Source organism: Pygocentrus nattereri, chromosome 3 (assembly GCF_015220715.1).
Source record: "Pygocentrus nattereri isolate fPygNat1 chromosome 3, fPygNat1.pri, whole genome shotgun sequence".
NCBI classification, from domain to species: domain Eukaryota; kingdom Metazoa; phylum Chordata; class Actinopteri; order Characiformes; family Serrasalmidae; genus Pygocentrus; species Pygocentrus nattereri.
Genome location: NC_051213.1, coordinates 48877169 through 48891509, shown reverse-complemented (window position 1 = coordinate 48891509; position 14341 = coordinate 48877169). Strand labels below are relative to the sequence as shown.

At 41.9% G+C, this 14341-nt stretch overlaps 1 protein-coding gene across 2 annotated transcripts in view; it reads right to left on the bottom strand.

The window, feature by feature from the left end:
* Window positions 1–5854: 5854 nt before the first annotated feature.
* si:ch211-149k23.9 (germ cell-specific gene 1-like protein) overlaps window positions 5855–14341 on the bottom strand; it is a 15293-nt gene continuing 6806 nt past the window's right edge. Inside the window, exons 3-7 of one of the 2 annotated variants that reach the window (XM_017714575.2) lie at window positions 12530–12721; window positions 10433–10480; window positions 8420–8572; window positions 8214–8325; window positions 5855–7371 (exon numbers count right to left, since the gene is read on the bottom strand). In XM_017714575.2, the coding sequence (XP_017570064.1) occupies window positions 6987–7371; window positions 8214–8325; window positions 8420–8572; window positions 10433–10480; window positions 12530–12721 (890 nt within the window). In that variant the 3' untranslated portion in view covers window positions 5855–6986. The remainder of the gene's footprint in view (window positions 7372–8213; window positions 8326–8419; window positions 8573–10432; window positions 10481–12529; window positions 12722–14341) is intronic. The other variant, XM_017714576.2, reaches the window with a different exon arrangement.

Below are 14341 nucleotides of genomic sequence, written 5' to 3'. Positions count from 1 at the left end.
ATACTAGATATTAATTTTAGTAGAACTTCATTCTGGATATTATCTTTATTACAAATTTATACTAGATATTAATTTTAGTAGAACTTCATTCTGGATATTATCTTTATTACAAATTCATACTAGATATTAATTTTAGTAGAACTTAATTCTGGATATTATCTTTATTACAAATTTATGCTAGGTATTAATTTTAGTAGAACTTCATTCTGGATATTATCTTTATTACAAATTTATACTAGATATTCATTTTAGTAGAACTTCATTCTGGATATTATCTTTATTACAAATTCATACTAGATATTAATTTTAGTAGAACTTCATTCTGGATATTATCTTTATTACAAATTTATACTAGATATTAATTTTAGTAGAACTTCATTCTGGATATTATCTTTATTACAAATTCATACTAGATATTAATTTTAGTAGAACTTCATTCTGGATATTATCTTTATTACAAATTTATGCTAGGTATTAATTTTAGTAGAACTTCATTCTGGATATTATCTTTATTACAAATTTATACTAGATATTCATTTTAGTAGAACTTCATTCTGGATATTATCTTTATTACAAATTCATACTAGATATTAATTTTAGTAGAACTTCATTCTGGATATTATCTTTATTACAAATTTATACTAGATATTCATTTTAGTAGAACTTCATTCTGGATATTATCTTTATTACAAATTTATACTAGATATTAATTTTAGTAGAACTTCATTCTGGATATTATCTTTATTACAAATTCATACTAGATATTAATTTTAGTAGAACTTCATTCTGGATATTATCTTTATTACAAATTTATGCTAGGTATTAATTTTAGTAGAACTTCATTCTGGATATTATCTTTATTACAAATTTATACTAGATATTCATTTTAGTAGAACTTCATTCTGGATATTATCTTTATTACAAATTCATACTAGATATTAATTTTAGTAGAACTTCATTCTGGATATTATCTTTATTACAAATTTATACTAGATATTAATTTTAGTAGAACTTCATTCTGGATATTATCTTTATTACAAATTTATACTAGATATTAATTTTAGTAGAACTTCATTCTGGATATTATCTTTATTACAAATTCATACTAGATATTAATTTTAGTAGAACTTCATTCTGGATATTATCTTTATTACAAATTTATGCTAGGTATTAATTTTAGTAGAACTTCATTCTGGATATTATCTTTATTACAAATTTATACTAGATATTCATTTTAGTAGAACTTCATTCTGGATATTATCTTTATTACAAATTCATACTAGATATTAATTTTAGTAGAACTTCATTCTGGATATTATCTTTATTACAAATTTATACTAGATATTCATTTTAGTAGAACTTCATTCTGGATATTATCTTTATTACAAATTTATACTAGATATTAATTTTAGTAGAACTTCATTCTGGATATTGTCTTTATTACAAATTTATACTAGATATTAATTTTAGTAGAACTTCATTCTGGATATTATCTTTATTACAAATTTATACTAGATATTAATTTTAGTAGAACTTCATTCTGGATATTATTTTTATTACAAATTTATACTAGATATTCATTTTAGTAGAACTTCTTTCTGGATATTATCTTTATTACAAATTTATACTAGATATTAATGTTAGTAGAACTTCATTCTGGATATTATCTTTATTACAAATTTATACTAGATATTCATTTTAGTAGAACTTCATTCTGGATATTATCTTTATTACAAATTTATGCTAGATATTCATTTTAGTAGAACTTAATTTGGGAAATTTGTTACAAATTCATTCTGGAAATTAATTTTAGTAGATCTTGACACTGCTTAGCAATATCCTAGTGACCACCTAAAATACCACAGCAACCATCAAGCAAGACCATGGCAAACACCTGGGAACCCCACAGTACCCAAGAGAGAAACCATAGCAACAACCTACAACACCTGGCACATTAATAAATTATTAATTAATCAATTAATAATTATTAATCAATTATTATTTATCATTAATTTTAATGTATTTATTCCAGAATGTAACTTTATTATAACTTTATACCAGACATTAATTTTACTAGAACTATTTTAATAATTTAATGAATGATGCCAAAGCTTTGAGCTTCAGTGTAGATGGTGGTGGTTGGTCTGACTTTGCCTGGAATTTTTATTGGGAGAGGAAAGGAGATTTTCCATGGGGTGATATTTACTTATAATCCTGGATTAGCCATGTGTGGGGAGGGCATAAGGTTGGACTTGGCAGCGGTGAATAAGAACACTCATCCACTGTGCATGCGGGTGAATGTGACAGTGCATGTGCGTAAGTGTTTGTGCTTATTGTGTAAGCAGGTTTTTTTGTTGGAGGAATACCAGGATGTATCTGTTCTCAAAAAAGAATTTCATAATACTATTTACTGTTCACCCCCCCTGCCCCCCGCCCCATGCCACACAGGATTACTGTCATAATCTCCTGTCCAGCAAGGGAAAGCAGACTTCACCAAATCTCCCATCCCTCTGTCTGCACTCTGCCTTTCTTTGGGCCTGTCTCATGCAGTCATGCAGGTTTGTTTCTCCAACTGGTTCCACAGGTTTCAAGATATCAACACCATAGCAACTCTAGAATGTTCATATCCAACTTTTTGATTAGACTTTTTGATTAATGTGAGGTAACAATTATTATAATAACTCTTATGTAACCCTTACACATAAACTAGCAACACCTAGCACTGCTCTGCTGTAGCAACACCATGGCAAACTCCTTGCAACTCCAAAGCAGCCACCAGAGACAACATATCAACCATCTAGCAACACCCTTGCAACCACCTGGAACATCACTGCAACTCTGCCTTGCAGGCACCAGGGATAGCAAAGCAACCACCTTGCAACACATTAGCAGCCGCTCACAATATAATAGCAACCACCTAACAACACCATACCAACCACCTAACAACACCCTAGCAACACCATAGTAAACATAAAAACATAATAACAACTCTGCCTAGGAGCTACCAGGGATACCAAAGCAGCCATCTTGCAACACCTTACCAACCACCTGGGATGCCTTAGCAACCACTATGCAAGACCCTAGCAGCCACCTTGCAACCACCAGACATTCCATATCCACCATCAAGCAACACCCTAGCAACCACCTGGAACATCATTAAAACTCTTCCAAGGAAACCAGGGATACCAAAGCAGCTAGCTTGTAACACCTTAGCAATCACCTGGGATGCCTTAGCAACCACTAAACAACACCCTAGCAACCACCTGGAGCATCATAACAGCTCTGCCTAGGCATTACCAGGGATACCAAAGCAACCACCTTGCAAAACCTTAGCAATCACCTGGGAGGCCTTAGCAACCACTATGCAACACCCGAGTAACCCCATAGCAACCACCAGACATATCATATCAACCATTTAGCAACACTTTAGCAACCACCAGGGATATCAATGCACCCACCTTGCAACACCTCAGCAACCACCTGGTACACCTTAGCAACCACTAAGCAACACCCAATCAACCACCTAGCAACCCCATAGCAGCCACCAGAGATACCATACCAACCATCTAGCAACACCCTAGCAACCACCAAGAACATCACAGTAACTGCCAAGCCTCTATCAGGGTTAATGAAGCAACCACCTTGCAACACCTTAGCAACCACTTAGCAACCCCATAGAAACCACCAGAGATACCATATCAATCCCTTAGCAGCACCCAAGCAACCATCTGGAACAGCACAGCAACTGCCTAGCAGCCAGTAGGATTCCCAAAGCAGGCATCTTGCAAAACCTCGGATAATATGGCAACCACCCAGGAAGCCCTAAGCAACCACATGGGATACCTTAGCAACCACTTAGCAACCACGTAGAATACCTTTCCAAGCCCCTGGAAGCACTTTTCTGGTCCTTCATTTGTTTCTTAGTGTTCCCGTCACTCATTTCACTCCATCTCTTTGAAACAAAGGGAGATTTTTAGGAAAACACAAGAGGGGATAGACGTGACTTTACTGGACACAACGCATGCAACACCACCCCTGTCGGTGCCTTGGATGCATTTCAAGTAGAGTTCAGATAAAATCCGAGAGTGACGTCATTTGTCTGTGGTAGTGGACACATGAAAATTGTTCATGTACGTTTATTAACTGCCAATAATGGGCTGAATGCAAACAATTAATAGCTATGAATTGCTGATGTCATCATTGTTTGACAAGGACCATCTGAACACACTGTTAGCATTGAGAGAAACCCCCTTTCCTGGAAGTGCGTCCCATTTCACAAGTATGCAAAAGCATAGTTCAGTCTCTGACGTCCACAGCTGTCAGTGGCTAAGGGTCCGAGACAGCATTAGACCTCATTTAAACACTCGGTATGTTAACAGGTCATCCCAGAAGAGGTGTGGAATCTAGAGAATATGGTACATGGTCAGTGCTAAGAGAAGGCCAACATGAAGGTCTACCAGGCTTGAAAGAACTTGAGCAAAGTTACTGATTTAACTCCATTTGGACAAAGCATGTGCGTAGATCTTGGTTGCTGTATCGTTCCACAGCATAGCAGGCACACTTCTGCCCCCGCCACACAAAGGCAGGTCTAAACATCTTGCTCTGTGCCATGTGCATCAGTGCGATATCAGGTGTCCCTCCAGTGACCCACGTGAGAGAGAAAAATAACAGCAGCTCCTTGACAATAACCCTAAAAAACAGTCCTGAATGCATCACGTCCTTATGCAATAGGTATAATCCACTCAGCTCTCACGTCAAATTTCTTCCCGAAGAGCTCCTAGACACCCAATCCATTTATCAAATGGATCACAGAAGGTCCCGACACCAGCGCCTGACGCCTCTCTCTCTCGTCAGACTGAAGCTTAATCTACATTCACACTGCCGTTGTTAAAGCTTGATCAACAGTTCAGGCGATTTCTAATTTAATACAGGTTTCCACGGTAATCCTTAAACCTGTAGCTTAGCACAGTTTTCCCTTTAAAGCTGTTCCGTCAGCTCTGTCAGATGTCAGATGGTTCCGCACTAGAGGCGCTAACGTAGCTAACAAGTAAGGAAAGCTTACAGGCTCCAATTGGCATGGCGCTAACTGCATCCCTGGACATCATGTCCAGCATGTCCAGTTGTTAAGCTCAAATAGACTTGCGTGGTTTCTGACACTGTATGACATGCTGTTATCTTTAAATACGGACTAAAGTACAGAGGAACTTCAGGCTACACCGGTCAGGCGTAACATCATGACCACCTCGTTTCTGTCACTGTCCACTTTATCAGCTCCACTGACCGTATAGTTCCCCTCTGTAGTTCTACAGTTACAGACTGTAGTCCATCTGTTTCTCTGATACTCTGTTACCCTGTTCTTCAGTGGTCAGGACCCCCATGGACCCTCACAGAGCAGGTACTGTTTGGGTGGTGGGTCATTCTCAGCACTGCAGTAACACTGACGTGGTGGTGGTGTGGTTAGTGTGTGTTGTGCTGGTCTGAGTGGATCAGACACAGCAGTGCTGCTGGAGTTTAAACACCTCAGTGTCACTGCTGGACTGAGAATAGTCCACCAACCAAAAATATCCAGCCAGCAGTGTGACAACTGATGAAGGACTAGAGGATGACCAACACAAACGGTGCAGCAGCAGATGAGCTGTCGTCTCTGACTTTACACCTACAAGGTGGACCGATGAGGTAGGAGTGTCTAAAAGAGTGGACAGTGAGTGGACGCAGTGTTTAAAAACTCCTGTCTGATCCACTCGTACCAGCACAACACACACACCATGGTACTATGATTGTTTTTAGCAGCGCTGGCTTGACTTGTCATAGTTTCGTGCTCTATTATGAATTATAATACCAGCTGAAAATTAACTTAAAACTTCAGCTACAACTTTATTGTGTACATGTCTAAATCATCACAAAGTATCTAGAAGTAGCCACCCTGCTGCAAAAACAGCACAGAGCAGCAGAGGTGGCAAAACAAGCATATGTTGTGTGTTGGATGCTGGTATGCTGGTCAACCAGTATGACCATGTTGGGTGACCAGCTAAACCAGCACCAGATCAGCTCTAGACCAGCATAAACCAGCATATGTTGTGTGTTGGATGCTGGTATGCTGGTCAACCAAGGATCAAGCTGGGTGACAAGCATAAACCAGCACAGGTCAGCTGAGACCATCATGGACTTCTTACTGGTCTGTGCTGGGGTTTTCATGCTTGCTATTCAAACTACACGCTAGTCAACAGTTTCAAGTTGTTTGGCCTCTTTGGTTTAAACATCATATTTACAGTGGGCAGCGCTTCAGTTCTGTCCAGTTCAGTCCAGGCTGAAGGAGTTTCCACGTTGAAAGGCTCGTTATCTAAAGCCGGACTGAAGCCAGTGCCGCTGTGAGCCGCCGGAAAACAGCACCGCGGTAATCACAGTTAAATCACACTCGTAAGACTGGAAACTAAAGGTTTAATTCTTTCGCTGAATTACAGCCTAATTCAATCTTTTAATTCATTTTTTCTCAGGCTAAAAAGATCCCTGGGACGTAGGTCCATGGAGTTGGGACAATGCTCGTTGGTGTGGTCCATTACTTCTTAGCTACATTAGCTCCAGTGCTAAAACCAAATAAACTTCAGACACCAAACAGGCACTGCAAACAATTTCTTGGCCAGTGAAAACATCTTAAATATAGTCAATATGTTACGTTCATCAAGTGCAGTTGTCTTAATTCATTGGCAGATCTGCCGCCGGAATAAGACACATTTCTAGACAGAAAGATACCGAAACATCTGGAAATGGGTTGAAGAATCTTGTGATCATCTTAAAAAAACACTTGAGAAATATCAGATCTTAAATATTGGATCTTAAATGTTAAAAACAAATGACGAATATGAGAAATACTGGCTAGATTTAAGATGTTTTCTTAGGTATATCTCATTTTTTAGTGTGCCTTGTCTGATCACTTTGGCTAAAGGGGGGGAAACGGTGCTCGCTTGATTTCCGTCCAAACTATGGCTTTAGCAAGGAGAGTCTGTCCTGTCTCTCTCCATGGCCTCGTCCATTTCGTCCATCTCTCTCTCGCAGTCCTCGCAGCCCTCCGGCCCGCATCCCCCCACCAGCACGAGGGTGGGCACGTCGCCGTCCCCCACCACTCCCATGCTGCCGTCCGCCCACATCGTGTCCATCATGCCGTTGGGACAGTGCAGCAGGCTGCTGACGGAGTACAGCCCTGCCCCTCCGGCCCCGGGGACCACCTCCTCGTAGGCCGGGGCCCGACTGGCAGCCCGGGACTCCTCCAGCCGAAGCCTCTGCCTGTGCCGCAGCTCGATGATGGTTTTGGTGTAGGAGTTGAGGGTGAGGACGGCGGCGCCCATACAGCAGCTAAAGGACACCCACGCCAACCTGAGGGGGCAGCGGAGATTAAACAGTTAACCCCGTTGGTCAGCCAGGACGTGTTTGGTTCGGCTTCTTCAGCTTTGCACTACGATAATGCCCTGCAGTGTCCAGTGTGTCCCATATGAACACCTGTTGTTTAAATCGGCTGCTCAAGATAGAGTAAATAATACGTTTCCTTTGGGGACTATTTTGCTTCATATTGCTGTGCATGTATCCCTAAATATAGAAGATAAAATCTTCTCAAAACTATCATAAAACAACGTCTCAGACATCAGGCAGAGGATTCACAACCATTTCACGTAAGTGGTTAAGAGTCGCTCAGAGCGGTTCGGTGTGAAACGCTCCATTCTAGAGAAACTTGCCGAGTCAGAGCTGCTCACAGTGGTGGTGATGGGAACCAGACATCCCTCTAAAAGCTCCTACAGAAAGTTCCTACATGAACTGGTTCTGAATTCACTGCCTGATGACTGAGACGCTGTTTTATGAGAGTTTAGAGAACTTCAACTCCATTCATGGTGGAGGGAGACATGCAGGGCGCTGTGCGGCAAAATAGTCCCCAAAGAAAACTCATTATTCCAGATTTTCCACTGTTTTCCATCATCAACATTCCAGATAAACTCAGAAGACTCGTGTAGGTTCTCTGGTGGTTCTGGATGGTAAAATAAAGTGTCTGTATCTGTGTTGTAGTCATGGCGACGCCTGGTTCCCATCACCACAACTGTAAAGACGTCTGAACCGTTTCACACCAAACCCACTCTGAATCTTCTGTTTACACCCCACACACTGAATTATGCAGAGATCTTGAAAAATGTGGATTAAATGATGAAGACAGGCCTGATGGAACTCACGCGAATGACCAGCCGTAGTCCCAGCTCTGCGGCCTCCAGTCTTTGGGTCCAACGATAACCGTCAGCTGGAAAACTGTCGTGTACATCATGTGGGCCACCATCCCCATCAGGCCTGAGAGAAACAGAGAGAATTACCACATACTGTGACTTGAAGTGACTGCAATTTCCAATCTGTAGGCCTGCAGAGCGCCAGGTTATCCTCCTACCTGACAGCACAGTGCAAATGGCAGCGAACGCATTGATTTTGAGCGCATGCATTTCTTTATGTGAGCACAGAACCTCCAGCCACATCAGCAGGAAGCCCATCCCCAACAAACTGATGTACATGAACTCAGAAACCATGGACAACCAGAGAACACCTTCAACAGAGAGAGGGAGTGAGAACGAGGGAGGCTCCACATGCATCGGCACACATATACATACACTGTACATCCAAAAGCATGTAGACACCAGCGTTTCTTCTGAAATGAACAGTATTTTTAAGGAGTTTGACCCCGTTTGCTGCAGTAACAGCCTCTACTCTTCTGGCAAGTCGATACACTAGGCGGTGGAACATTGCTGTGAGGATTTGACAGCAGCTGCGAGAGCATTAGTGGGGTCTACTGATGTTGGATGATTACTTTTGGACCACAAATCAGGCTTTCTATAGTTCACCTACAGGATTTTTGTCCAGATGTCGATGTGTTTGGTGACCAAATTCTGCTTCTTTAGGTTAGCACAGGAGCTAAAAGGCTAACAAATGCTAGAAGTCCATAGTCACCCAAATCGTTTCTGTAGAAATACAGGCCCAAAACATCTCTAATCTCATTTAAACCACATCCAGGTCTTCATTAAGGTGGCACAGACATGGCTTAGGACACGTTATTACTTACTGTGAGCCATAAAAATGAACAGAACAGCAAATTCCATCCATCCATCCATCCATCCTCAACCACTTATCTGGGTCCGGGTCACGGGGGCAGCAGCCTAAGCAAAGAGGCCCAGGCCTCCCTCTCCCCCGCCACTTCTTCCAGCTCTTCCGGAGGGATACCGAGGCGCTCCCAAGACAGTCGAGAGATGTAATCCCTCCAGCGTGTCCTGGGTCTTCCCCGGGGTCTCCTCCCTGTTGGACATGTCTGGAACACCTCCCTAGGGAGGCGTCCAGAGGCCATCCTTACCAGATGCCCGAACCACCTCAACTGGCTTCTCTCAACGTGGAGGAGCAGCGGCTCTACTCCGAGCCTCTCCCGAATCGCTGAGCTTCTCACCCTATCTCTAAGGGAGAGCCCGGCGACCCTGCGGAGAAAGCTCATTTCGGCACAAAGTTAGTGACCATAGGTGTGAGTCGGAACGTAGACTGACCGGTAAATTGACGGCTTCGCCTTCTGGCTCAGCTCTCTCTTCACCATGACGGACCGGTATAGGGTCTGCATTACTGCAGACGCCGCACCAATCCGCCCTTCAACCTCTCGCTCCATCCTTCCCTCACTCGTGAACAAAATCCCAAGATATTTAAACTCCTCCACTTGGGGCAAGAATTCACTCCCGACCTGGACAGAGCATTCCACCCTTTTCCGTCTGAGGACCATGGTCTCAGATTTGGAGTACAGCAAATTAATGCTTTTATTTTTTTTAATGACAGGTATTCTGCTAAATTGCAACTTTTCTGCAGAATCAGACTTCATGACTTCTGTTTCAACATCTTACATTCGAGGGTAAACAGATTATATAAAGAGGATGATGGCATGCGCACAAAAAGGCGGCAGAAATCGGCACAACTCCTGGCGTTACTTGCATTTAGGAAAGGTTTTGTTCATTTCCCAAAGCTCACAGCAAGTCACACTGCGCCCTAAACCACACCAGCAAGTCTGCACCACCTTAATGAAGAGCTGGATGCAATCTGAGCAGGTTAAGAGACATTATGGGGATATATTTAAGATTTGGGTGACTATTGACTCCCAGTGTTCGTTAGCGATGTTAGCTTCATAGCTCCTAAACTAAATAAGCAAAAGTTGGGGTCCAAACATGTTTTATTTGATTGACCACGCTGCTGAATGTAAATCTGTCCACGTTTGGACTTTTGACAAAACATTCCTTTAAAATAGTCCAATCCATTAAAAGGAAGGAGTGTCTGGATACTTTTGGACAGGCACATGTGGACACACACACACACACACACACAAACACACACACACATATTCAGGCAGGCTTACATCTGTGCAGACACACAGTATTCTCACCATGCGTTTCTCCGGGGGTTAAGTCGAGGAAGCTGCGACATCGCTCCCCTGCAGAGCAACAGAAAACTGGGTTACTGTAATATTTCACTTGTATCTACGGAGGCTTATAGCAGGTGTGTCCAGTCTGGGTCCTGGACATCAATCACCCTGGACATTTCAGATCCAACACACCTGACTCCAATATTCAGAAGACCCTGAAGGCCTTTACTACCTTCACTCTCCAAAAAGATGGTGCGTCAAGGGTTCTTAAGCAAAGAAAATGGTTCCATGTAGAACCACGAACACTCAAAGAACACTTTGCATGATTAAAGCGTTCTTCGCATCATGAAAGGGTTCTGCATATTGATGGAAAACATGCATGAAAGTGCTGTAGATGGTTCTATATAGAAGCTTTTTTAAAATCAGTTCTATATAGCACCAAAAAAAGGTTTCTTCTATTGTTACAAGCCTGACATGTAACAAGAAAACCCCTTTCGTATGCTATCTAGAACCCTTCCAAAAAGGTTTTATATTACCGTATGTAGCATTCTCCATCAGTTTGAAGAACGCTTTCATGATGCAAAGAACCCTTTGAACATGCAAAGGGTTCCTGGAGTGCTCATGATTCTATACAGGACCTTTTTGAAAAGGGTTCTATGTAGCACCCAAAAGTGTTATTCTATTGATACAAGCTTGACATCATAACAATAGCAGAACACTTCTGGGTGCTATGCAGAACCATCTACAGCACATTATCCATCAATCTGAAGAACCGTTTTATAATGCAAAGAACTATAATGCAAAGTTCCACATAGGAACCTTTTTCTTTGCTACAGAACCTTTGAAGCACCATGTTTTTTAAGAGTGTAGATCAGGTGTGTTTAGGGTCAAATTGCAGCTTAGTGTGAGCAAGTATATCTGCAGCGGTCAGGGGTTTAATATGCACGATGGTGACCATTAAACTGTAGAGATTCTGAAGCATTATGATAAAATTTTAGAGCCGTAAATAAGCACAATATAAAGGATTTAAATATTCCTCTACATGATGTTTGTTCATATTTTCAGATAAAGTGGCTCGATGTTTTAAAAAAGTTTTACGTTATATTTACGCCACATCTCCTTCTGTGAGTTTATTGGCTGGTTGTAAAGCAGAAATCTGATTACTGCCTGACTCCCGGAGACCCAGAGTTTCCCCGTTGTCTGATTACCCAAGTGCATGTAAACGTGTTGACTGGATTACTGACAAAATCTGATTTTCTGCAGTTTCGGATTATTCCGTGCATGTAAACACACTCAGTGTCAAATCCAGATTGACAAAGTGCTGGGATTCAGGAAGAGCTCCGAATTCATGATTATGCCAGAGAATTCTGAAGAGTTTGAAGGGCGAGATGATGTACCTCCATCTCTCCTGCATCCATGTTTGAAATCCACACCATCAGCGTAACTACATAGTCACTGACGCCTACATTAGAACAAAACTAATTCCATTTCTATACCGAGGAATTTTTCTGACTGCCCACCTGTCCGGCCGGACACTGATGGACGACTGACTGTCGAGCTCTCCTGCTACCCACTTCAGACCAGCTGCCCACGCCCTAGCTACCTCCACCTGCCTTGGACTAGCTGCCCACCCTACACTGAAGTTCTCATAGACTCCCAGCTATTCCTACTACTAATACTACTGCTATTAATATTAGTAGTATAATAACTCTGTAGGTAGTCTGACCAGAGGAGGACGGGTCCCCCCTGGTGAGCCTTGGTTCCTCCCAAGGTTTCTTCCTCAGCTCTGAGGGAGGTTCTCCTTGCCACCATCGCCCCAGGCTTGCTCACTTGGGGGTTTTACATTCTTGTTAAAACTTTGTCTTTTCTTTTTCAAATTTGATTTGGTTTACATTGTTACCACAGCAACCAATGCAGATATACTAGTGATGTCTGGACACACAAATCCGATCTGATCACTTGCAAATAACAGAGTCGTCACAAAAGGTCTGATTTGAGAAGTCAATCTTTTTAAATGTGCCTGCAGTCTGAACAGAGCTGTAGAGACTACAGGCTCCCTGCTCCTCTTTCTCTCTATTTCATCACTCTATTCCAAAGCCTTGCTTTCATTCCTCTCACCATCAGCGTGTTTCTCGCACGACTCCCAGAAGCCCGTGTGGAAATAGCGGAACATGTACTTGTCCTCTCCCGTCTCCCAGATGTAATGCACAGCGTTGGCCAACTGCCTCTGACGAATCCTGGCCAGTTCCTCCCTCCGCTTCGGCGAAATGGTTCTATTGGAGGGCCCCCGGGGGTCCGGGGTGGGGCTTTCTGCAGAGATACAGCACAAAATGTCACATCTTAATAGTGCTACGTATCACTACTGAAACAGGCTAAAATATGGTGAGTGTGCACTGCTTTGAGCCTGAATTATCTAAAATTATCTAAAAGTCAGAGGCATTGAGTCGTGAGTTTCTCACACCACGTCGTATGACTTAACGTATTCCCACCCCATGCACAGGCTCAAAAAGAAGGACCAGCTCGATTTTAGGTTGAAATCAACAAAATACTGAAGTCAATATTAGATAATTCACCCCCTTTGAATTCTCTTTCAATCATCAGATTCATCCGCTTGGGGAAGGGGACCAAATCATGACCCACATTAAAAAATGTTGCATGCAATTACGTATTTCCGCCAGAGAGGTCTCCAAATCCCAAAAACGTGCATAGTGTAGCTTTATGTGAAGACAACTCAAATGAAATATACATGATTTCCCTCTCAATCCCAAATGTAGACACAACTTGTTTATAGATTATTATTAAACCACATAATTGACTCTATTAGAGATTACATAACTTGACAACCCCTGCAGTCTGCAGTTTGCACAATACTAATTTATTATTATCAAGTCCCATCACGTCGATTCCAAGCTGATGACCGTATGGGTGGTGTTTCTCCAGAACGCCCTGTCTTCTGTTTGGGTGTTCAGGGTCCTCAATGACTGGTTCATGATTCCTCTGCATCCATCTTGTAGCTGGTTGATCTCTTCCAAGCATAATGGTGATCTCCAATGAACTGGTTCTCCTAAGATTCTTCAAAATACAAGCTTCATTTTGGTTATCTGTGCTTCGATTGAGAGACGAGGCTCGGAATCGATTGTTTGTTTTCTTTGCCGTCCAAGACATCAGTGTTTTTCCTGTCTCACTTGTTTTCTATCCGTCTTTCACATCCACAAAGAACCACCAAGAGGACCACAGCCTTGACACTTCTGATCCTTGCAGAGACAAAGATCTTCTCAAGCTCCTTTATCCTCGTTCTGCCGAGTGCCGATATCTTCAGTGCTGGATCCTCAGTTGATAATAATTGATCGGAGTTGGCGAAAGCTGTGCACCATCTCCACCATCCGTGGGAAATTTAGGTCTGTCCTCTGTCCTCAGTGGGCAGCCTCGTCTTGCTCCTTTGCCGGTGTGGGACAAGTCTGTAAGTCCATTTTCTGTCATGACAGTGGCTTGTTGATCAGTGTAGTTCCTCCTTGGAACGATGAGAGGTTCATGTTAATTTCCTTCCCAAATTCCTCGACTTTGTTGTTGTGAAATTGTGAATATAAACGTGCATTGACATATAAATACAGTATGTGGATGTTATGCAATCAACAATAATAATGTATAGGCTACAATGTGGGATTAAGTATTATAAACAAACGTTTTTGTAGATGATTTATTCAGTACAGGTCACCACACTGGCAATGCTCTTATGATGTCTATGATTTTAGTATGTTTTTTCCCTTATCAAAGTAAACAAGCATGCTTGTTTATCATCTATACACTATACTTCCAAAAGTCTTCACTCACACATCCAAATCATTTAATTCCAATCACTTCCATGGCCACAGGTGTATAAATCCAAGCCTTACATCACCAAGCGCAATGCAAAGCGTGGAATGCAGTGGA